Consider the following 26,056-nt stretch of genomic DNA (forward strand, 5'->3'; position numbering starts at 1 on the left):
CTTCATTAGTACAAACATATTATAAGATACACACTTTTAATGGAAGCATAAATACACAGATTGTTCTTGTCTCTATGCCATAAATACCCACCAAGCTAAATTCTTCATTAGTACAAACATATTATAAAATACACACCTTTAATAGAAGCATAAATACACACTTTGTTCTTGTCCCTTTACCATAAATACCCACCAAGCTAAATGCTTCATTAGTACAAACATATTATAAAATACACACTTTTAATGGAAGCATAAATACACACATTGTTCTTGTCTCTATGCCATAAATACCCACCAAGCTAAATGCTTCATTAGTACAAACATATTATAAAATACACACCTTTAATAGAAGCATAAATACACACCTTGTTCTTGCCCGCAAACCATAAATACCCACCAAGCTAAATTCGTCATTAGTACAAACATATTATAAAATACACACCTTTAATGGAAGCATAAATACACACCTTGTTCTTGCCCCCAAACCATAAATTCCCACTGAGCTAAATGCTTCATTAGTACAAACATATTATAAAATACACACCTTTAATAGAAGCATAAATACACACCTTGTTCTTGTCCCTATACCATAAATACCTACCAAGCTAAATGCTTCATTAGTACAAACACCTTTAATGGAAGCATAAATACACACCTTGTTCTTGTCCCTTTACCATAAATACCCACCAAGCTAAATGCTTCATTAGTACAAACATATTATTAAATACCCACCAAGCTAAATGCTTCATTAATACAAAGATATTATTATATACACACTTTTAATATAACCATAAATACTTATTGCGTATTTTAAAATACACACCTTTAATAGAAGCATAAATACACACCTTGTTCTTGCCCTCAAACCATAAATACCCACCAAGCTAAATGCTTCATTAGTACAAACAAATATCAATCAATCGAACCCAAAACAATCAAAAAGAAACTCTAGTTTCCTCCACCCATTAATCGAAATATGAAAAGGGCATATATGTCTTGGTTAAAACTACAGATGCTATAAACTGCATGTACAGCACAACTGTTTTGCAGTTATAATGGCCATTGTAAGGATGCCATAAAACATCGATCAAATAAATCAATTAATTTTGATGAAGTTCCTGTATGCAGTGTCTATAATCCCAGATACAGTGGTAGCTGGGAAATGTAACACAAGTGTCTACAGATTGATCAAACATCCATTCAATCAAAAATATCTAACATCAAAGGCGCTCAATCAACCACAAATACTGCTATAAACACCATACCCCTATGCCCACTCCATAGTGGGGGATAATGTTAGAAATCCATCTAATCACAGGTAACATTTACATGCTCCAATGAATTTGACCTTACTGACGTATTCTGTCATTTACGGTTGCATAAAAGATCAGACAAACCCTTTAGGAACTTCTCCAGGATCATGCCTGAGGGATCTTATAGAGAGTGCATCACGTGTGCTCTGCATGAAGAATTCCTGAACTCCTGTACTGTCGGTCATAGTAAGATGCTTCAGTGCACATGAAATATTTTGTTCTTATTAAGGTTGCTGTGGTCATTAATTATAGGAATGAGGGGACTTTACCTGAACTCAGCTGTTTACACACATACACTCCCTCAGAGGTGACAGTTAGTATGCGTTGGTTTTGTACTTGGCCTACATTTTGATCTGGTGGTCGAACAGGCATAAGTGCGCAAGTGAGTGCTGCAATCTTTGTCTGGTCTGTCTGTAGGCCAGCTAGCACACTCAGCTGACACACATACATGCCGAACAGACCTTAGTGACATCCTGGTGTACCTATGTCACACAGACCCTCCGCATTATCTTACTAATATATCCTGCTGTGGTTTTTATCAACATCCTAGTCGCTGGTAGGAAAATGGCTGGTCAGTGGCTGACTTTGGTTCTACATCAGGGAAGGTGTGTGTGTAAAGCCCAGCGGCAGAGATAAAACCAACAGGAGACAAGGCTTGAAAAGAGGCAGCCTAATACATCCGGGTGCTCCCCCCCCCCACCCCACCTCCCTGAATATACTACTTCCTAGACAGCCCATGTGAGACAACCACCCTCAGCCAGGTGGACAGTGGCATTGCTGGACTACCTGTGGATGTGTATGCAGTTGTTCACCAGCTGTGACTTGACAAGAGGAGACCTGCCTACCCAGACCAGCATGACCATGTGAACCTCTCAGCCATATAAATACAGGTAGGTTCAACACTCACATGTATGTACACAAAACTTGCACTCATATGTTTAATTCAGTCAGCAAATCTTCAAGCAGATCATATGGTCTATTATTTGTAGTATGTTTACATTCCGAGTATTGAACTCTAAAGACTGGGCAGGTTTAGCTAACCTGTACAGGCGTAGTTTATACCACCCTACCCTGAGCATCTGCGTCGGCTTTCAATAACAGGGAAAGCAATGTTCAACAAAATGTTATAGGTGGGCTCTTGCTTATACTTCATCAAGTATTTTGGGATTTCTAAATCAGCTAATATATTAACTGCTTCAACAAACTTCATAGGCTCACATGTAGTTGCAAAATTCTTCATAGACAGCAACCTTAGAGCTTATGTCTAACAAAAACGCTGAAAATTTGTTACACAAAAATTGCTTAAGAGTTTGGTCTAGGCTGGACAGTTGTGATTGTGTGAAAACAGCTCTTTTCAGCAGACTGAGCTGGTGAGACCTTCACACCAATTGTTGATTATTTATTTTAGGAGTAGAACAGCCTATCAGGCTTTCTGTTGGCATTCCCCTGTAGGATGTTGCCATTCCCATGTTCAAGAGTGGCTCTCTTGATCTTAATTAAGAAAAAAAACTTGAACCTCCCATAATAACAGCCTATAAAGATAAACAATATCTACTCTGGTGGTTTGAGACTGCATTTAGCTGGACCACTGGTTAATGATGTGATTTTGGCTTAAAAAAGTGAGGCTCCAGCACAAAGTTCATAAAGCGTGCTAATGTATCCCTGAAGGTGTGGAGCATCAGAGAACAAATGTGTGTCATATATATATATATATATACACATTTATAATAAGAGATTCAGGTTCAACCCACGAAAATGCTAGCATTTTCATCATATAAGTGAAACAGTTTTGAGTAGGTTATAAAACACCTATGAAATAAATAAACAAATAAATGAATTAGAGATTTTTAGAGGTTACAGAAAACAATCAACACTACATGACAGTATTAAATATGTACAGCTATGACAGTATGACCATGGAAGCGTCGTTGACACAAACCTGTTAAGTATACTTAATCCTTGAGATGCACAGTGCTGTTCAGGCCAAGCAAATCCGTCTAGACAGTTGCCTAAGCAGGAGGCCAGCCCTTAATCCCATGGCATGCAGGGTCAGCTTATTGTGTCAGGCTTTTAAAGAATCATGGCTTTATTGAAGACAGACTAATTGTAGAAGTGCATTGTCTATGATCCAGTCTACTTTTGTAATCCCTCGTTCCAGCATGTTTTGGGTTGGTCTTTGAAGCCATTGAAAACACTGTTTTATATTCTTTTACTGCAAGCAAAAGGGTTTATGGGCAGCCAGATGAAAGTTCAGTCTCCTATAAACAGGCCTACATGTACCTTTTTTGTGTACTTTTGCACTGTTTTGATGTAGTCCCAGGCAATTGACCACTGAGGTACAGTTTGCATCTTCCTTAAAATTGACAAATATAATATTGTATCTAAAATTTGTGAATTGATTTTTTAACATGGTGGTAAAATTTTGCTCTCATATGCTTTTTCAAATGTGCACTGTTTTTGACAGATTTGCATTTCAAGACAAATCTTTTTAATTTCATTTTATACTTTTAATAGTGCTTGAGTGTAGAAAACTTCCAATTGGTTTGATTTGAGTGCAGTTGCACTCAGCAGTTAATAGGTCTTTATTTTTCAAGTGAATCACAGATGTACAAAGTCATAGTATCTCTCCTCCTATTGTTTCAGATCAAGTTCACGCATAGCTTCAGCACATCAGATAAATTGGCATACTACGTGCATCTCACCTGATTCAGCTGTTGCAAGTCATCACTGTTGAAGAAGCAGAAAAAAAAAAACCCCAGATGTTTGCTTTATGGATTACATGCGTAATTGTATGAAAGAGCAACCATCCACGATGAGAAAGAGTCAGCCTGAAAGATTAAGTTGAAATTTAACAACATGGACATTTGCATTAAGGATATTTCTTACGGTTTCTTCCAAGGAAACTTTTCTTCGATGTACTCTACATACCTGGATCAAACTATGGACCGTTTTGGTCAGCCTGTGATGTTGAGACTTGTGCCAAAAGGCCAGAAATCCAGCTCTACGATGCGTACAAGAAACTCGGACAAAGAATGGAGAAGTAACAGTACTTTAAGCAGTCCAGTGCCCCAGATTCCTGATGTTCAAATTACCAAGAGATCTCCAAAAAACGGTTTTATCATAACTAAATCATTTGCTCAAGATTTTGGTGTGAAGGTCTCACCAGCTCAGTCTGCTGTTGCATCCAACTCACTGACTGAGACTGATAGTAACACTGTCTCCTCAGCCCAAGATGACAAGGACATTTACCAATCAAAGCTGTGTGAAGCTATAGACTTGTCAGCTTTAGGTGACAACATTACCAATCCTCACACTCATCATGTCAACTTCATCTCTGGACCATCAGTTCAAAATGAAAAGGTTACACTGTTACAAACTCAAGATGGCAATATTATCATCACAAACTCACATGCGCAAATGCATAGCAGTATTGTAAACTCTCCAGCTCATGAAGGCAGCATCAGTAATAATTTGCTTGCTCAAGATGACAACGTCTTTGCCACCCAGGCTCAGGGAAACAGTGTTTGTGATTCATCAGCTGCAGATGGTAGCACCATCAACACACCAACTCATGATGGCAGCACCATCAACACACCAACTCATGATGGCGGCACCATCAACACACTGACTCATGATAGCGGCACCATCAACACACCGACTCATGATGACGGCACCATCAACACACCGACTCATGACAGCAGCACCATCAACACACCGACTCGTGATGGCGGCACCATCAACACACCAATTCATGACAGCTGCACCATCAACACACCAACTCAAGATGAAAATGTTTCCTGTCTCAATCATTCAGTCTACAGGGAGCATTATTCTCACATTGCAATGTCCTCTAAACATGATGAACATTCTGACAGTGTAACGGATAAACATCTATCTCAGATCAGCAACGTCTCTGAGCCTAGCCTAAACCAAAGCTTGGCTCCATCAGTAACGTAAGTACATGTAACCTGTAAACCTTGGGATACTTATCATTGATATTCAAAAAAATCGTGTTGCGGTATGATATACTACTGTACTGTAATTCTTCAACCTTTTCACAGGTTGGCAAGGAGTTTATTCAAGCATATTATAAAGGTATTATTGTGTGTTAACTGATAAAATTATACTTTTTTTTTTGGTGAAGGTTTGAAACTGGCCAGTGCAATACAGTGTAGTTTTGTCTCCAAAATCAAATTAAAAATTTGCATAAATTGCCGTGAAAGTTGCTCTGTCATATGCGAATAGGTTGAGGAATTAGGGTACTGTGTTTAGAGATGTATATGCAGATCAGATCTGCACGATTGATCTTGACTACCCATGATGAAGACGCACGTGTAAGACCATGTGTTGTATTTCTGTTAGAAGTTTATTTAACATAGGCATGAAAATAAGAAATTTTTCATAAATTTTCTCCGTTAACAGTCTTGGAAAAAATTTGATTTTAAAATACAGTAGGTGTTGCCTGTAATAACTCTACTGGCTATACTGAAAAATGTTCAGTATATCTCAATAATTTGATTTACCTCACAAATTTTAAACTTTTCCTTACTCTTTTGTGTTTTCCCTCACAGTTTCCATATTTAAAACAAGTATACAATGCTATAGGCTTGAATGTATTTTATAGAACAGTCAATTCAGTCTCAAACTCGCTCTGTTCTAAGTAGAATGATTTTGTCTTCTAGTTTCGATATTCAGCTAATCTGTGATTCATTTTTTTCTACATTCTAAAGTATAACATGACATGGATGCATCCCTTGTATACTCAAAAGTAAAATGTAACTACTTGTAGGCAATTTACATTCTGGGCATCACGGTTCCCTCTGATGGTTCTTTGTTATTATGCCCATGCAGACATGGTGCCCTGTCATGGTTCCCTTTCATGATGAACTGCCATGGAGCCCTGTCATGGTTCCCTGTTACTGTGCCCTGTCATGTTGCCCTGTCATGGTGCACTTTCATGGTTCACTGTTGCCGTACCTTGTTATGTGGCCCTGTCATGGAGCCCCGTCATGGTGCCCATTTATGGTTCGCTGTTACTGTGCCCCATCATGATGCTCTTTCATGGTTCGCTGTTATTGTGCCTTGTCTTGTGGCCCTGTCCTGGTGCCCTATCATGGTTCGCTGTTACTGTGCCTTGTCTTGTGGCCCTGTCCTGATGCCCTTTCATGGTCTGCTGTTACTGTGCCGTGTCTTGTGGCCCTGTCATGGTACCCTGTGGTGATGCCCTTTTGTGGTTCACTCTTACTGTGCTTTGTCATATGGCCTTGTCATGGTGCCCTGTCATGGTACCCCCTCATGTGGCCTTGTCATGGTTCCCCTGTCAGTGTGCTCTGTCACTTGGCCCTGTCATGGTTCTCTGTTATGATGCTGTGTCTAGATCATCTGGTAAAAATGACCGGTGTATATACATATAAAGTGGAGAGGGATCTTACATGTACCAGTACCTGAATCTATTTACAAGTTATGGCTGTTACGGGGAAGTCTTCCTGTATAGCTGAGAGGTTTGTGTCAAGTTTGAAAAGCAGTCCATTTCCTTTGTGTTGTACGTATAAGTATTTTTCTGTGGAAAAATGCGTGTACATGTTTGCAGTTCTTCTGCAATGTTAACCCAAATCCAAGAAATAATTTGTTGATTTTGTATGTTGACATGTTGGCTTCTTTGACAGTGTAAAACATGCATGTCTGTGAGTCTGGACAGATTACATGCTTCATTACTTCAATTACAAATAGTACGTGGGCAGGTCTGCCAGCAACTTGCGGATGGTCATGGGTTTAACTTGGCCTCTCTGGTTCCCTCCCACCATAATGCCGGCCGCCATCGTATATATGAAACTTTCTTTAGTACGGCGTAAAACACCGATGAAATAAATAAATCAATTACAAATATGAAGTATAAACAGCAAAATCAGCTTGTTATTGTGAAAGCCAAAAATTGTCAGTTAACAACTGGCATACATATACATGTACATGCACTAAATCCACACCGAATTCGACCATGACATGGTGTGTGTTTTAGTATATTATTGAGATATTTCCTTGCTCTAGACATGCTATTTGATCATTTTTGTGAAGTTCATTTTGTACCACAACCTGAACGTGACAGTTTAGTCTTCCAAAAAGTAATGAATTATGATTTCAAAGTATATGACATTATACTTTAGTGGCCGATTATGTTGAGGGTAGATATAGGCTCTAAATCTCTGTATTAAGCAGCTTGTGGTAAAACACACACATATACCATGCAGTGGCTAGCAACTTGTGAGTAGCGAAATATCTGTGGGTTAATTTGGAGACACTTATAAAATAATCATCCATATCATAGTGCGTTATAATCCTGAACTATTAAAGCTGAGACCCCTGAGGGTTTGTTTGTAGCATAATTGAAGCTCATAGAAAAAAAATTGCTACCAATGGGGAATAAGAAAAACATAATTTATTGCGGTGATTGTTATCAGGAAAAATAATACAGACATCTCAATATCGAGTGTATATATATATATATAAATATATATATATATATATATATATATATATATATATATATAGCGGTATCCAGTGTTTGATATGGCTGCTTCGGCTTGATTAGCAGGGCATTGAGCTACCTTTGTCAATATGCAGACTGGAGGATTCATTCTTTCTTTTTCATTCTTTTGTGGACATTTTAAACAGTTTTTCACTGGAATGCTTTCTTGTTAAGTACATGTACTAGTTTTGTTTTTTTTTTTTGCTTTCCTTGTCTTTTTTTTTCTTTTTATTGTGTTTGGGATGCACAAGTCCAGTTCATGCTGTAATATGTAAAGTGATACATATATTAAGGTGATTTTTACAATAAAAACTATGATTGCATTTAGCATTTAGAAAAATTGCATACTGTTAAGATCAGCTTCTGTGTAACTGTTTAATGAGTAAACAAAATTAGTTTGTGATTTTTAATAGCTACATGCAATTTCCTTTCTCGAAGTTGATCCCGCTAATAATAGCCTAAGTCCGCCCCCGATCCCCTGTTTCCACCCCCATAGAAAATATAAGAAGACATTAAAATTCTCTTCTTGTAACACTTAAATAATGTGTGTATATTTAAAATGAATCATATTTAATTTAACTTTAATTTAATTAGAAGCGCTTTAGTCAATGTTTGTCAGCCCACGGTTTTAGACATGTAAATGGATACATGGTTTAAATAGCCAGCTGATAATTGCTGAGTATTAGAAGTCACATTCCTACACTTACAGTCAGGGTTTGTAGATCGAACAAAAGATGGATTTCAGAAACATGAAACGGGATATAACCACTGTGCCAGTTTCGCCGGAATCTTTAGGTATCAAGTCAATTTACGGGTAAGGTAAAAATTTTAAAACACCCAGGGTATTAGAGTTTTATGTAAAAAGCCTTTGGCTGAAATTAAAATTTTATATGTGATTTTAAAAATGCTCTTTGTTGACCTGCAGAAAATTATTTTAGGTCGCACTCCAAATGTCTTCCTGCATTCAGTTGAAACAAGTCTGATAAATGCTTGAAAAGGCTTTTTTTGTAATGTGATGAAAGCATCAAGCTGATAAGGCTACTGTGTATGCATCTGAGTGTTCCCAAAACTCAGTGTATATACGAATATTTACACACATGTACCTGTATCGTGTGCTTGCTTTTGGAGCTAAAACTGCCTTGTCATGCCCTCAGAGCATAGCTACACGTGCATGTATTTTGAAGTGCGGATTGTTTTGCTTGGTTAAGCTTAATACTTTAGTCTTCAACTCTTTTAACATAGACTAATTTTAAGTCCCCACTTGTATAGACCTATACAAATATTACACAGCATGATTTTTGCTTTTCACACCATGAATTGTGGAATTTACCTCGCATGCTGTTCTAAAACTTAAAGCAACTTCAGTTTCTTTCATTGTTTGATTTTTTTTATGCGCAGAAGGTTTAAAAAAAACTTTGCAATACTGTACGTAATTTATAGATGGTTACAAATGAATGGTTAATACAATTAACAAACCTTACGTATTCAATCTGTGAATGCGTTCCTGTATTTCTTTCCTTTAGCTTTACCTTCCTGCTTTAGTCACACATACGGGGTATATGGTATTGGGTGTTGTTAAGCCGCACTTGTAAGAATGTAACGAGCTTAAAGTGACGTTTCAACATTTAACTCAGGACAACATGTACACGTAAGTTTGCATCAACTTTTGTGAGGCTGAGAAGATCAGCTGTTACCATGTTAACGGCAAAGCCTGCATTTCCGTGGTCATACATGTATGTGTAGCTTTGCATCTCTATTGATATGTTTACGTATTACGTTTTCATGAAGATTGTTTGATGAAACGTTTTACAGTGATATTTGTATACAGCGTATGTAAACCATGATCTACCTGGGAATCAGAAATCAGTTATCTGTTAATACTAGGAAGTCAATAATAAACGTGTGTTACATGCACTGTATGTTGAAGCATTCATAATGTTTGCATCTTAAATTTAACTGTGATTTGATGCTTGACTTCACAAGCAGTATGTATATACATATATATATATATATATATATATATATAAGTATGGCGTGCAAACCACCAATGAATCTATAGAAATATAGGATGTATAGACTTGTATTCACTATTTGCACTACGTGTGACATTTTTTAGTTTTATACCCTACACATTTTACATTAATACACACATGTACAGGTTTATCTATCACAGTGTTTCCATCAACATCCATTTATGTGCGTGTAACATTTTTGCCAGTGTGGTTAGATACATGAAGTATTTACATCAGCACATACAGTTATGTACTAGTCTGACTTTAATATCAGCATTTATGTGTAACATTTAAATCATTCATGTTTATAGTGGCGACGTGTTTGTAACTTTTTCACATATGTAATTATGTATTTGTCCATAAGATTTACATCAGTAGTGATGTATTTTTGTGTAACTTTCACATCAGTATTTTAATGTATTTGTGTGTAACTCAGTAGTTACGTATTTGTGAACAAGACTTACATAAACATTGATGTATTTTTCTGTAGCTTAAAAATTTCATCCGTACATGTACATGTAGTTACCCTAATTCTTCAATCTTTTCTACCTCGTCGACCAATATTTTGAAACATTCTGAGAAAACTGTGGGGTGTAGAGAAATAATTTCCACAGTTTTTTTAAGCTTTATCTTTGTCGACACAAAAATATAATTTCTAATATCATTTGTATAATAATTGTATACATAAATTCCACTGAAAAGGGTGCTTTAGTGGTTGAAAAGGTTGAAGATTTACAATATGTACATGCAGATGTATTTTTGTGTAACTTTTACATCAGTTGTTATGTTTACGTATTTTTGGGTATCTTTTACATCAGTAGTTATGTTTACATATTTTTGTGTAGCTTTTACATCAGTAGCTATGTACATATGTTTTTGTGTAACTTTTACATCAGTAGCTATGTACATATGTTTTTGTGTAACTTTTGCATCAGTAGTTATGTACACATGTTTTTGTGTAGCTTTTGCATCAGTAGTTATGTACACATGTTTTTGTGTAGCTTTTGCATCAGTAGTTATGTACACATTTTTGTGTGACTTTTACATCAGTGGTTATGTACATGTATTTAATTGGGTGTGTTTTGCTCTACTCTCCAGCACCATCCAGGACCCAGCCAGCCAGAAGTTAAAATGGCAGAACCCACCTCTCTCAGTTCTGGTCGTGAAGAAGATGTTTGATGACAGTGTTGTCCTTCCTTTTACTGATCTTGTCTCATGGCTCATTGAGGTATGTGATCATTAAAATTAAACCAGGCACCATTCACATGAAAGAATCAGTACATGAGCTGTAAAAAAGCTCTGAATATATCAACGCCATGGAGGTTTATCTGTTTTCTTTCAGTTTGTCTTGTCTTTTGGTGTACAGCAGGATTTATGAAAGAAAGCACCAAACATGCTCAAACACAACACGTACGAGACACAATTAAACACCATGCAAAGGCAGCCAGCAGAGCTGCCATTTGTCAGGAGTCCCTCTGGTGGCAGATTTAAGCATGAAGAGTAAATAACCCAGAAATAGACTGGGTCATGCTGAGAAGAGATCCTTGCATGACCTTTTGATTTACTGGGAACAGATGTACATGGCTGTGAAACAGTTGTATATGTTTGTAGAAAAAATAAAATGACAAAAGCACCAATAAGCAGTGCATATTTAATTCTTCAATGGGTTTTTTTCCTGCCTGCCAAGCTGTCAATCTTGATGTCATCTCTGTAAGCCTAATGTTGGCAGTTTTTTTTTTTTTTTTGTGCACTTTAACAAGAGAGGGTAAGTTTACTTGTCAAGTACTGATATTGGTGGCTGTAAAGCTTAAGACTGGACAACTCAGCCTTGACTGTCTTAAGGGCTCATGTACATATTCAAAAATAATGATGCGACTACTCATTTGGAGTAGTTACATGTATTCAGCTACAACCTGCGGATGGTCGTGGGTATTTCCCAGGCTCTGCCCGATATCCTCCCACTGGCTGCCGTTGCAAAAGTGAAATGTTCTTGAGTAGGTTTAAAACACTGATCAAATAAATAAACAAGATCTAAACTATCGTACCTCTAGTGGAGGTGACATACTGGCATCAAGCTAGTGGTGGTGCTTTAAATCAGGATCGTCATTTGTCCCTGTACCCAGGTGACAGTTAGTGCTTTTCCCTGGGCTTGGTACAAATCTGACAAATAAATGAATCAGAATACTGAGACCTAGATTAAGCATCATGTTTGGTGTCTTTGGCACTGCAATCCAGTGAGGCAGCACTTTAAGCAAGCTGAACTGGGAACCAGCCTGAAAAAAAGAGAAACTGTTGTGATTTGATCAGAATATTGTTGACAGTGAACTCGGTACTAGAAAAACAAACCTATATCTGTAATACGTGCAGTAGCTGTTTGGTGACAGCTGCTTTGTGTGTGTGTGTGTGTGTGTTAGGGACAGTTTGTTTTTAGTGTTTGTGGGTGTTTGTTAGTGATACATTTACACTTTATTGACCAATGCGGTTGCTGTGAGTTCCAGCCCACCTTGGTTTCCTCTCTCTCTGATCATATGTGAAAAGGCCTGTCAGCAAGCTGCAGGTTGTTGTGGTTTTCCCGGGGGTCTGCCCAGTTTCCTCCAACCATAATGCTGGACACCCTCATCTAGGTGAAATGTTCTTGAGTGTGGCGTAAACACCATCAAATAAATAAATGAACCTTATTTTGTGTTTTGGGGTTATAATAGGCCAGTACAGTCGTGTGATAGCCCACAAAACCGGATATCCAGCAATAATTGCCTCATTCACAAGGATGTCCCAGCCTTGTCATATCACACAATCATAATGCAAGAGTTCAAGATGCACTGTTCCTCAATGCTTATCTCTGCTTTCCTTGTCTTTGTGGTGAGCTTGTTCCCAAGCAATCAGTGACAGGTTCAGAGAGTTGCACAACAATTAGGCAAATAAATGTAATGAATGTGGGAAGAAGTAAGTTTTGAAGATTTTAAGTGTATTAAAACAAATATGAGCAATGTGTGATGTTTGTTTTGTCTTTGTACCAGGAGAAGAAAATGATTGTGTTTATTGAACACAAGGTGCTGTCTGACCCTCTCCTCCAAACCGATGCTCACTTCAACTGTCTGACTGAGAAACTTCATACATTTGGCCATGGTAAGATCCTTTAAATTGTGTGTCTGGATGGTTTTTGAAAAATAAAATATGTGAGCTATTGGCAGTTGTTGTTAAGACACAGACTGAAAGAATGGAATTCTTGCAATAGGAAAAGTTTGTCCAACCATGGCGCAATATACTACTAGTCTATTCTCTGAGAATTACACACTGTTATTCTTCTATCTTTTCACATGTTTGCAAAGTCTTTATTCAAACATATTTTGAAGGATTTTCTCTGTGACTGATAAATTACATATTTTGTGATGCTATGAAACTGGCCAATCCATCTGAGGTAGTTTTCTTTCCAAAATCAAATGAAAAATGTGCCCAAATTTCACTGAAAGTTTATGATTCATATGCAAAAACGGTTGAGGAATTAAGGTATGCGTATATAAGAGGGAAATACATGTATCTTTGAGAAATACATGAACAGTATATTGTTGTTGATGTATGTATTACACATATACATGTTCATGTATATGAAAACAAATCAAGTAGAATAGTTCATGTGGTGAGCCACTTACCAAGTCCTAAAATTGTAAAAGTAAACAAAAAAGGTTTTCTAATTTATCTAATTTAATCTACATTTATTTTAATATTTAGATTTCTTTTTCACTGAATAAAGTGCAAGGAAATGCTTGGATACTGTAGGTACATGTAGTTTAATAATTGGAATTTTTTTTTACTCTTGGTTTCTTCACTGACTGTTTCTTTTCACTTTAAACTACGCATAAACTAAATAATCTATGAGGAGATAACGTTGATGAAGAAGTTTGGATGTGTGTTGCAGGTGATGACCTGACGGGTAAGATAGATTTTATCATCTGTCTAGGAGGAGATGGCACATTACTACACGCATCATCCCTGTTTCAGGTGAGGAACCATTTGTTGACACCAAAGGCTCCATCCCTTATCATAAGGTTATTATTAAAGGTTACCAAAGCCACATAAAGTGGTCATGAATTGGCCAAGGCACAGATAAGTACACTTCAGACCTGTACATGTACACGTACCTGTCTGCCTCTTTCAAGCTTATAAAATGGCCAAAGCCACAGAAGGTGTCTGGTCCTATGGGTATAGCTTCTAAGGCACAATAGAACATCTCAATGTTATGAAGTGGCCAGAACCACAGAAGGTGCTTTGTTTCAAAGTTATGAAGTGGCCAGAACCCCAGAAATGTCTTGTTTCAAGAATATAGTGGCCAAGACACAGAACATTCCTTGTCTCCAGGTTATGAAGTGGCCAAAGCCTCAGAATGTGTCTTGTCTCAATGTTATGAAGTGACCAAAGCCACAGAGTCTTGTCTCCAGGTTATTAAGTGGCCAAAGCCTCAGAAATTGCCTTGTCTTCAGGTTATGAAGTGGCCAAAGCCACAGAAAGTGTCTTGTCTCCAGGTTATGAAGTGGCCAAAGCCTCAGAAATTGCCTTGTCTTCAGGTTATGAAGTGGCCAAAGCCACAGAAAGTGTCTTGTCTCCAGGTTATGAAGTGGCCAAAGCCACAGAAAGTGTCTTGTCTCCAGGTTATGAAGTGGCCAAAGCCTCAGAAATTGCCTTGTCTTCAGGTTATGAAGTGGCCAAAGCTACAGAAAGTGTCATGTCTCAAGTTTATGAAGTGGCCAAAGCCACAGAAAGTGCCTTGTCTTCAGGTTATGAAGTGGCCAAAGCCACAGAAAGTGTCATGTCTCAAGTTTATGAAGTGATAATCTTGAAATTGGGCTATAGGTTAAAGTTGATTTTCGGAGCTGAAATAAAGATAGGAACAAAGTTTTGTAGTGTGTCCTTCAGTGGGCTGCCTTGTCTATACAAACATATAGACGTAGGCATTAATTTTCCTTATTACAGTACATGTACTGTAACATAACTGATGGCGAAAAATGGTGGTTCTTGTAGACTTCAACTTTTGGAGATGAGTTTATTTTGATGGATCTCTCAACAAATGGAAATTTGAAAGTCCATCACAAAAAATGGCGATGCGTTAACCTGTATATGTGGATATAGAACATATGTATTTGAATAGTTCTTAGAATAGGTTTGTAAACATGCATACATGTATATCCTGTGTAGAAGACCCAGAAAGGATTATCCCTGGCCATAAATGGGAAAGCCTGGCAGCAACCTGCGGATCGTTGTAGGTTTCCCCTGGGCTCTGTCCAGTTTCCTCTCACCATAATGCTGGTTGCCGTCGTATTTTAAGTGAAATATTCTTGAGTACGGCGTAAAACCACAGTCAAATAAATCAAATAAATAGGAAAAAATCTTTCTGTTGGCATTTGGCATTTGACATGTTTGAACCACACAAGTTATCACGTAAAGAACTGAAACTTGTTTTTTCAGTGGAAGGAACAAGTATATAGGTCAGGTTTGTTTGTATTTATATCTGGTATGAAATGATCAGGAGAGAAATTTGATTCCATTGGCTATCCCGTTATTGAGAAAAGACAAGGAAGTGAGACATGACTGTGTTTTCTGAAAAGTCCATTGAAACCTGGCTTTTGACGAGGATATATGTTACACCTAGCTGCAAACATTAGTTCATAGGCGTACCTGGTTATACTATCAGGTTCTCAGCTTGTCTGAACATGTCTCATCTAAATTTGCATTTTCAAGGGCTTTCATCGTTGAACTTTCATTGTATATATGTGTATATATATCCATATTTCTCGCTCTCTTGGGTAGCTTTATGATCATGAACATAGCCCGCCATCGTGATAAGATTTCATGATTTCCTTGAGTCACAATGCCTGAATTCAGCCATTTTTATTCAGCAATATTGTGAATAACATCTGATTTCTCCGGTGAATTCATTTGCTCTCAACCATAGCATGATCAAATGTAAATGATCAGAGTGCATGTTATACGTGTAAACACATTCATTTGTGGCTCATAGCTCTGTTCTTTTTTTATACCCTGAGCTGCACAATATATGGTGCTTCCTGCATGGTACACTCTGGATCTGTGCACATTCACATTGTCGAAGATGTTTTCTGCTTCACTGCAGGAGATCCTGTAGCTGATTTCAGTACTGTGGCTATTTCGATCCAGTTACAGATATGTCATCCAATGAAATCCTTCGGCACACTAATGTCGGCTCAAGACCCCTGTGCACACTTGTAAGATGCAGTCTCTGATAAGCCAGAATAGCTTCATCACTCTGGCACTTCATTGGTCAAAGTGTATTGCATGTGTTTTGACTGAACTCCCCAACGATGCCAGAAAACCTGGCCTCAAATTAAGTTATACTAAAGGCTCTTTGATCTCTAGGCAATAGCTATTAAACAGGGATAGTTTGATTAAAAAAAATTCAGGAAAAGTTACTCTGAAATGAACATTTTTCATTTTTGGGGAAATGCAGAAAATTATGACCAAAAATGATTTTTTGTGATCATAAGTGTATCTTATTTCAAAAATCAAATTCCTGATCATCACACCGAAGACTTTGGGTATGCTGAGAATGGGAGTTTGTCTAAAAGAAACGCAGTGGCAGGGGACGGATCATCTACTGAGCTTGCCTTCTGTACGCAAGTACAGAATTATTACACGTATCATGAGCCATTAATACAAGTGTGTATATGCATGTATCTGTCTGTATTTACATGTGTCTGTGTGTATTTACAGCAAAGTGTACCTCCTGTCATGGCATTTCACCTTGGATCTCTGGGATTTCTAACCCCGTTCGAGTTTGTTAACTTTCGCGACCAAGTTACCCAAGTCCTAGAAGGTAGGTATGAACCAAGAAATCAATACAAACATCAAATTGGGCACCGTCCTTGATGTCATGAAGCTCTGGGTTAATGGTAGAGTGCATAGGTGTACAAATGCAAGAAGGCACAAAGGATCCACAAGATGCTACAGGAGTTACATGTGAGCAAATGTAAGCAAAGCTGACTTATGTATGCAGTGTGCACTAAACAGTACCCAGGCTCGCCTTCCATCTTTTTTCAGACAATCACTAGAAATTCTGTTTTTCTTGAATTTTGGACAAGGGGTGATCTGTGCATATACAGGAATATTTAGGAGAGTTTCAGGAATTACTTGAAGAATGCGCAGGATGCAAATTTTATTAATCTTGGGAGATGGTCGTCGTGAGAAGCAGCAGCTAGATCCATTGTTAATAAGTAAAAAATGATTGTAGAGCAACATTTTAATAGAGTGTTACAATGTAGTAGTTCCTGTGCAACGTTATTCTGTCTTTATTGTGATGTCGTCATGGTGAGCTGGGAAACGAACTTTGGACATCAGTAAAATGGCGTCAGGGTCCTACTGCCAGGCATTTGACAGGCCCTCATTACCCTAATTCCTCAACCTTTTCACATGTGAAAGATTTGCAATTTATGCAAATTTTCATTTTGATTTTAGAGACAAAACTACATTGGTTGGATTGGCCTGTTACAGGGCTCCACAGAAAGTATTTTATCAGACAACACAGAATAATGCCTTCAGAGAATGCTTGAATAAACACTTTACAAACTTGCTTAAAGGTTGAAGGATTACAGTATAAATCATATTGTTTGTAAAGGAGGACAATTTTTTCTCCTATAAAACTAAAAGGTACTAAAACAAAACAGCATCACACAACAAACATTTTAATCAGAATGTTGAGAATGTAGCAGCTATTGTTTTCTGGTTGTTTCATTCTATGTTAGATAAAAGTGCACACTAAATACTTTCATAATTTGAATGGGTCTTTTGTCTTGTACTGGTCATGTGTTGTTTTTTTGTTTTAAATACTGCAATTCTCCTTACTTGTTTCCTCGTTTTTCTCCTTACTCAGGTAATGCTGCCCTCACTCTGAGAAGTCGCTTAAAATGTGTTGTAACAAAAGATCGAGATGGTGTTCAGTCATTGACAAGACTCAAGAACGACCCAGCCTACAGCTGTGCTGAGATTTTGGTAAGCTGAAGATCTTTTACAGCATGCGAGGACTAGAACTAAAATGTGTGTTTGTGAGGTTCAGTATATACCAGGGGTTTTTTTTTTGGTTTTTTCATGATCACCTTGTCACTGTTTCTTGGCACATTATGCAGGACAATATTCTAGTCTGATTTGCTTCTGATTTCTTCTGTTTGATTTCGCATTGATATTAAGTGATTGCTTGCCATTTACATATGCAGTATAAAATGTTCCTTTTGTTGAAGACTGCTTGTCTCTCACCAATATGACATGCAAGTCATGTGAAATTTCATTATTAACTTGCCAAATGACAGTGCCCTGCACCCATTAAGCCAACCGCCATCACATAAGCAAAACATTCTAGAGCATGAGGATAAAGAGCAATCTGTCAATCATTCAAAATGCTTAATTTTCTCACACATGTCTCGTTGTCTTTTTCTTTGTTAGGTCCTGAATGAGGTCGTGATAGACCGAGGCCCGTGCCCGTACCTGTGTAACCTTGACCTGTACATAGAAGGTCGTCTGGTCACATCGGTCCAGGGCGATGGTAAGACTTAAAGTGAAACATCACACCTGACGAATGTTTATTTCCACTGAAAGACTATCAAAGTATCTGAAACCTGCATTAAATATTTTTTTAGATTTTTTTTTTTTTCCAACCCAGTAATAGTGAAATTTTGTCTTGACACATCTTCAGCATGTCTTCCGTTATCAAGAACAACGTGTCATCATGTTAACTCTAGCTCTCTAACATCGGAGGTATTTTCGGCATAATGGTCAAAGCAGTACATTTTAAAAGTTTTGAACTTTGGCAGTGAAGGCCCGAGTGATTGATATAGTTTTCTCAGAAATTGGACATACTGGAAGAATATTCCTTCCACTGTTTGAATTGTTGATACAGTAGGCCTACTATATCATTTTACAAGGAACTCCAGCGACCCTGTTTAAATGGCCTGTCTGAAGATGCATGGCCTAGGTATTCCTTGTTTAAGTCCTATCCTCCAGAGGAGTTGTGCTGGTGATTTTGAACCCTGTTAAATGTTTTAAAAATTACAACAGGATTGTTGTACATCTGGATTCATTCTCAATTCTGAAACAATTGGAAACAAGTCTAAGCATCGCTGAGCCTGATCTAGGCATTCCACTGACTGTTGCTAAATGTTATGCTTCTAAGTTGAAAGCAATCCTGACCTAGTTATCACAGGCATCAGAGAAAGCACCTCAGCTTGATCACTGGGTTTCAATAATGTTACTGTATTGTAAAAAAGAGAACAGAAAAAAACACCATCTTGTATGCGAAAAGGACGATATAGCAAAATTTAAATTCTTCCGTGATAATAACGATGTGATGTCATCTTCTCATTTCCATAAGCCTCAATCAGTACAATACATTCAGTGCAATATACTTTCAGTTTTAAGTTAATATTTTGGTCTCTGATTATGCTGAGCTGCTCAGTGGTGTTACTACATTAGATTCAATATTGTATATTCAGTATGATATATATTACATTGTGTATTTATACGTTATAACTGCTTTATTCTTCTTTAGTTTTCAGTAAGTAAATCAACTAATCTTGTGTTGTTTTTTCTTGTTGTTAGGATTGATCGTGTCCACGCCCACAGGCAGTACAGCCTATGCTGTGGCGGCAGGTGCCTCCATGATGCATCCAAATGTGCCCGCCATCATGATCACGCCTATCTGCCCTCATTCTCTCTCATTCCGACCAATCGTAGTCCCCGCTGGTGTGGAAATAAAGGTAATAATATATGCCCTCTTGCCATTCAGACCTGAAAGTGCACTAATTGGATGCCAGTGCAGATAGGATTTCCTGGGTTAAACTCTGTAGCTTGGTCACACTTGAATAAATCTGCCATATACCTGCAAGTTAGACTTGCCTCTCTCAATAACAGCCAACTAGAAACAATTCTGTATCGATTTAAGTCATGAATATTTGGTATTAAAGTGGTTCCCAAGTTTGATCCATAGCTACCAGACTGATTGTACGAGTCAAAGCATGCACATAATAAAAAAAGAATCTGCACGTTTTGAAAATAATAAAATCTGGGTATCCAAAGGATTAAGGGAAGATGATTAGGGTACTTAAAAAAGATTTGTCAGACACAGGCATGTTACACGGAACATAATTATCCTAATGACTTGTAACTTCCTGTATGTATTGATACGGAGGTGCTCAATTCGTAACCTACCTAATGAACAGTTAGGTAGCTCATGGTACCTTGTTATCTCAGTATTACAACCTTCGGACATTTCGTCAAAAGTAGTACACCTACTGTTGTATAAGGGTAATTTTTTGTCATATTTGAAAAAAAGTAAATTCGGGTTTAAGAAACATCCGGATAGGTTACAGAAACGAAGGTTGAATTGATTTATTTATTTATTTGATTGGTGTTTTGCGCTGTACAAGAGAATATTTCACTTGTACGACGGGGGGCCAGTATTGTGGTTTGAGGAAACTGGGCAGAGCCCGGGGAAATGCCACGACCATGCCCAGGTTTCTGGCAGACCATATTAATTTGAAATGTAAAATTTGAATATGTATGTACATGAGTGTAACATGTAAATGCAAGTCTAAACTATCAGAACACACAACAAGCAATCTCACTGGCTAAAGTATATATTGGTTGGTGCAGTGGAATGGGTACCTCATGCAGTTCAGCATAATCTGTATCCTTTTGACAGGATGAGCGGTATTTCATAAATCGTATCAACTGGTTGACTCCAGTAAATGTATGTTACTTGTCTCTTTCAGTTGCTCGTATCTCCAGAGGCCCGTAATTCAGCCTGGGTCTCATTTGATGGCCGCAACCGACAAGAAATCCAGCAAGGGGACAGGTCTGTATTTGAATTCATTTATATAACTGGATTGGTGAGAGACTCCTGGGTCATTGTGCATGCAAACCATCAGGAGGATTAGATTAGAGGAAATTGAATCAGACTGCAAAGCTTGCAGTGCCATAAGGGGGCGTTAATGCTATTTATTTATTTATTTATTTATTCAAGTTTTACACTGTATTCCAGAATATTTCATTTGTACAGTGGCAGCCAGCATAAAGGTGGGAGGAAACTGGGCAGAGCATGGGGCAATTCACGGCCATCCACAGGGGTCGTTAATGTCAAGATGGATGCTGACTAACATCCTGTTGATTGGGTGTAGTCATAAACTGTTGTCAAGATGGATGCTGATTGACATCCTGCTGATTGGGTGTAGTCATAAACTATTGTCAAGATGGATGCTGATTGACATCCTGCTAATTGGGTGTAGTCATAAACCGTTGTCAAGATGGATGCTGATTGACATCCTGCTGATTGGGTGTAGTCATAAACCGCTGTCAAGATGGATGCTGATTGACATCCTGCGGATTAGGTGTAGTCATAAACTATTGTCAAGATGGATGCTGATTGACATCCTGCTGATTGGGTGTAGTCATAAACCGTCGTCAAGATGGATGCTGATTGACATCCTGCTGATTGGGTGTAGTCATAAACTGTTGTCAAGATGGATGCTGATTGACATCCTACTGGTTGGGTGTAGTCATAAACCGTTGTACTGTATACTTTTTGATTCAAACACTTTCTGTTTTTGTGAAATGTTGTCCTGTGGGTGGGTGAATCAAACAGAATCAAGCCAAATGTGCATATTAAAGTGCTGCACTTTTATTTTTATTTTATTTTTTTCAACCTTATAAATTGCATTTGAAACTTTGGAGTCTACAGTGGCTTTTTCTTCTATGATGACCATCTTGGGACCAGTGACCTGTGCTAACGCTAGCCTTTTTTTTTTTTTTCCATTTGCCAGTGTGGCTAACCTGGTCAAATTTTTTTAGCCATTTTGGCAGTTATACAGTCATAACAAAATTCACAACTTGAACTTAAAGCAGAGCAGTCAATCAATCAAAAGGAGAGGTTCTCTCTCACCAGTGCAGTCGGGTGAGTTCCTCGAGCTCAGCCCTGCTCCCAACACAATATTGAATCAAAAGGAAAATGCCTCTGAAACCAATCTTCTTGTAACATGATTGGGTGATACTGCTTGGCCAAGATGGCAACGTTAACAGAAAATAATTTCGCCAAACTGAAATTATGTTCGCAAAATGGCAATTGGTAGCCTTAGCACAGAATGATACTTTATCACGCTCAGACAGTTTTTAATTATTTCATCATTCAAAATGCATATACATGTATATATAAATAATTGAATGCATGAGCTGAATGGACCTTGAAACGGACTGTTTTCAGCAAAAAGGATGGATGTGACATCAGTGATACCCTCTGGGTCACTACAGACCAGCGGAAAATATATTTGAAGTGATTTTACTTGCTTGGAAAACTTTTTTAAAAATAATTCGCACTGTATTCCTAGACAGTGTTCAGTGGTCTGTCATCTGATACATACTTTACTTTTGTGTTTTCATTGCCTTTATGTGTATATGCATCAGTACTCAAAATATTCATTTGTAAGATATTTGTGTTATTGTAACAGATTCTTGGATATGATTTCTTATGTTGGGATCTTGTGTTGATTTTAGTGTACGAATCACCACTGCCCGCTTCCCTGTTCCTTCTGTGTGTAAAACAGACCAGATAGACGATTGGTTCAACAGCTTGGCAGAATGCTTACACTGGAACGTCCGCAAATCTCAACTGCCCTTGTCATCGAGAAACAGCACGGGAACATTGGATTCTGACAGCGAATCAAACCATAGCAATCGGTGACCGAGTACTGGAACTCTTCTTGTGTTTATATACTGGTTAGCTCAACACTTTTATACGCCAGGGTCCATCTGTTGGCTGTATTTTATTTTTACAATTCATGTTATGAAATAGAGACATTTTTTTTTACCCATATGAAATTATTCAGCGGGATTTTGTTACTTGCTCTACTGACAAGTTTTCACACTTTGTACTTTATTATATTTTGAGGGAGTCAGTAATGTTCAGTTTTTCTAATATGTTTCCATAAAGAAATTATTATGTCGAATACACAAAAGCTATATAGTATATTTTAAATTGAGTATTCATTTTTGCATAAATTTCATGTGGAAAACACTCTGCTTTGTGTGGGCACTTGTAGGTTGAATAGATGCACACCTTATACATATAAATGTACATGTATGTATATATATTTATATATATATATATAACACTATTACATAGACATAATGATGGTTAATGTGCCTACTTTTCAGCTGCTAGGAGGAAACTGCAGGTTTGAGTTCAGGCGGGTGTAAGTTCAAACCTGGCTTGTGGATTTCCCCGCTCTCACTCTTTGTGGGGCCTTGATGACAAAAATTATGATTGCCAGCAATGCTAGTGTGACTTTTAACAAATATCTGGTGGTCAGTTCGTCAGGAATGTAATTGCTAAAGGTCAGTGGTTTATCATGGCATCCCGCGGTTTCCTCCACACAGAAAACTGACCACCATAGTAAGTGGAAACTTCTTGAGTGTGAGCACTAAAGAAACGGTCAAAAACATCAATAAATAAGCATAGACATAATGCTTTGTTACATGTGACAAAGGCTAAGGTCATAGTTTTAGGTAGTTACTGGAAAATCTTCCATGTACACTATTATTCAAGATATTCCATTTTATGGACTATGATAATTAAATGTCCCCTGATGGATGTTTATATAAACTAATTAATGTTGGCTTTCTGTTTGATTGCACTTTATTGACTGAAAGAAGCATTGATTGGTATCCTAAGGCATTAAACCAATTCAGTGATTTACTGGGGAAAAAATACCGCAGTGACTAGAAATATTTGACCTAAATGTCAGCCCCTGTCGCTAACAAAGAACTTGCCTGCCACGAGAACACCTGACGTGACTGGTTTTAACAAGAGCTGACAGTGGCTTGAGGATTTCCCGACAAGTCACACCTGTATTTTTTATCCATGATTTAAAAAGGGAGAAATTATCAAGCCAGAGTTGTTAAAAACCTGTAAATTCCAAAACTGTCTCAAAGCATTGATCCCATCGGACATGCATGCTAGCCACCCCTTCTCCAGTTGTTTGAAGTTTGAAGATTGATGTTGTCCGTTCACAGCCCCATAAGTAAATATAGCAAAAAAGGTTCACTCTCGCTTTAGCTGTAGAAGTGGAAAGTGATGTATAATTCTCCGACACTTAATTTACTCGATCTAGAGGCTTGCGATCACTGACAACTGCTGATTTGCAAGTTATTCCAAGTTAAGCAAATTTTTTGCGACTGGAACCATCCACTTGTACCCAATTCCGTCAATCTATGTGTTCTTGCATCAAATTGGCCCAAATTTTGCTTGTGATTACAAGGTTTTTTCGTGAAACGTTATGATATGATAAGTGTTACGTGAGTACATGTAGATCAACTTCTGAGTTGTACCAAGTTGCTTAAAATCGGAAGTCAACCTATGCCCAGCTTTAGGACTTTTTTAAAATGGTAGATGTATCAACTGATAAAAATAGTTACTGTAATTACCATTTTTTAAAATGGTAGATGTATCAACTGATAAAAATAGTTACTGTAGTTACCATTTTTTAAAATGGTAGATGTATCAACTGATAAAAATAGTTACTGTAGTTACCATTTTTTAAAATGGTAGATGTATCAACTGATAAAAATAGTTACTGTAGTTACCATTTTTTAAAATGGTAGATGTATCAACTGATAAAAATAGTTACCGCAGCAAGTTAGTGAAGGGCATTATCGGAGACAAGGTCCGTTCAGCTGGTATGTAATTATGTTGTGTTTCTTGTGACTTTTTTAGTACTTTCATAATAGGTTACTTGTATCATATGTACTTTAGCAATGGTGAAGATGAAAGGTTGCTTATTTGTAATAAATATTTGACTTGTTGTTTTGGTGCTTGTCATGATGACTAACCTGTTAGTTGTATAATCCTGCAGTTCATGACAAGTACACATATTCACCTGGGCATAATAAGAATACTGTCAGTTGTTAATGTTATGGATGTTTTCTTTTTTGTGTTTTTTTATTTTCAATTTTACTGATTGTTATTGTTTTATGAATTGGGAAAGCAGACATATACCTTGTTGTGTTCACAACTTTTTTTTTCTTTGTATTGCTTAGGCGATACCAATTTTATTTTTGTTTTATGGGCAAGACAACAGTTGAAAAACCCAAGAATGCAGTAAAAATCAACCTTTTAATTTTGTCCGATGTTGAATACTTTTTATGACTTTTTGTTTTTCAAGGCTTTCTGATCATACAAATATATATTTGACAGAAAAAAATTGCTGGGACAGCCACATTTCCCACAAATTAGACCATTTTACGTTCTGTTTTTATTTTTATACCCTAGCTCTGGTAACATTGGGAAAAGATTTTATTCTGCCTGTAAAACTAATATAAATTGGTGTGGCCTGAAAGCTGTTCATTGTATTAACAGATTCGTTTTTGTCTCTCTCACCCCACGCTGTAATATGCACAGATTAGCCTGTTAGCTGGCCCACATAGCAGTGGTTTTGTAATACAATCTGTCTTGTGTGAGTCTTTCATATGTTGTGTTGAATATAGCATTTATTCAAATTTTGTTTGGGTTTTTATCACTTTACAGGTAATCATTCACTGGCATAGGAATGAATGTGAAAAACAAAATAATGTACAGTCAATTCCTGAAAGATCATTTAAAACATGCGAACTTGTGGTGTGAAAAGAAAATGTCAGATTGCTTGCAGATGTGTGATATTTTACATAACTAATTATAGCAATACTGTGGCATACTGTATTTATAGGAGCCCTTTGAGTACGTGGCATCAGTGGTGTACAGAAGCCATGATGTGACTATTTTATGAGATAAAGTGGGGGGTGGGGAGATCTCAAGTCTCATAGGAGTCTGTTCACAAAGAGTTCTTTCCCTTTGAATTCTTTTTTCATCTGGTAAATGTACATGTAGCAAGCTCTTGTGATTTTTCAAGCATTTCATGTTTCCTTTGTGACCATAATAAAGCCTCTTACAATACCATTGTATGTGCTAACTTGTGAGGCCACATTCGTTGTATCATTCAATTTCAAATTATATAAACACATTGAATTTATATTTATTCATACAACTCTTGTTTGTTTTCATTTTCTAATTTGCAAGTAATTATATGAGAGTAATTAATAAATATCCTTTTTGACCGCTTCGTTGGTCTAGTGGTTAGGGAGACCCGGGATCAAACCTGGGTCGGGTC

The 26,056-nt window shown here is 37.4% G+C and overlaps 1 protein-coding gene across 1 annotated transcript; it reads left to right on the top strand.

Moving 5' to 3' along the window:
- Positions 1-1,434: 1,434 nt before the first annotated feature.
- Positions 1,435-25,933, top strand: LOC135474966 (uncharacterized). Its single transcript, XM_064754671.1, has 11 exons — positions 1,435-2,203; positions 3,957-5,266; positions 10,947-11,076; positions 12,866-12,974; positions 13,765-13,847; positions 16,590-16,692; positions 17,746-17,864; positions 18,312-18,411; positions 19,464-19,621; positions 20,636-20,718; positions 22,410-25,933. Exons 2-11 carry the CDS (start codon positions 4,170-4,172, stop codon positions 22,594-22,596), a joined length of 2,169 nt encoding a protein of 722 aa, XP_064610741.1. The 5' UTR covers positions 1,435-2,203; positions 3,957-4,169; the 3' UTR covers positions 22,597-25,933.
- Positions 25,934-26,056: the final 123 nt, after the last annotated feature.

Source organism: Liolophura sinensis, chromosome 9 (assembly GCF_032854445.1).
Source record: "Liolophura sinensis isolate JHLJ2023 chromosome 9, CUHK_Ljap_v2, whole genome shotgun sequence".
Lineage (NCBI taxonomy): Eukaryota > Metazoa > Mollusca > Polyplacophora > Chitonida > Chitonidae > Liolophura > Liolophura sinensis.

Excerpts from the sequence above, each read along its gene's own strand:
- LOC135474966 (XM_064754671.1), top strand. The coding sequence starts at position 4,170 with ATGGACATTTGCATTAAGGATATTTCTTACGGTTTCTTCCAAGGAAAC. Across the intron at positions 17,865-18,311 it reads ACAGCTGTGCTGAGATTTTG|GTCCTGAATGAGGTCGTGAT; the intron begins GTAAGCTGAAGA and ends TTTCTTTGTTAG. Across the intron at positions 19,622-20,635 it reads CCGCTGGTGTGGAAATAAAG|TTGCTCGTATCTCCAGAGGC; the intron begins GTAATAATATAT and ends TGTCTCTTTCAG.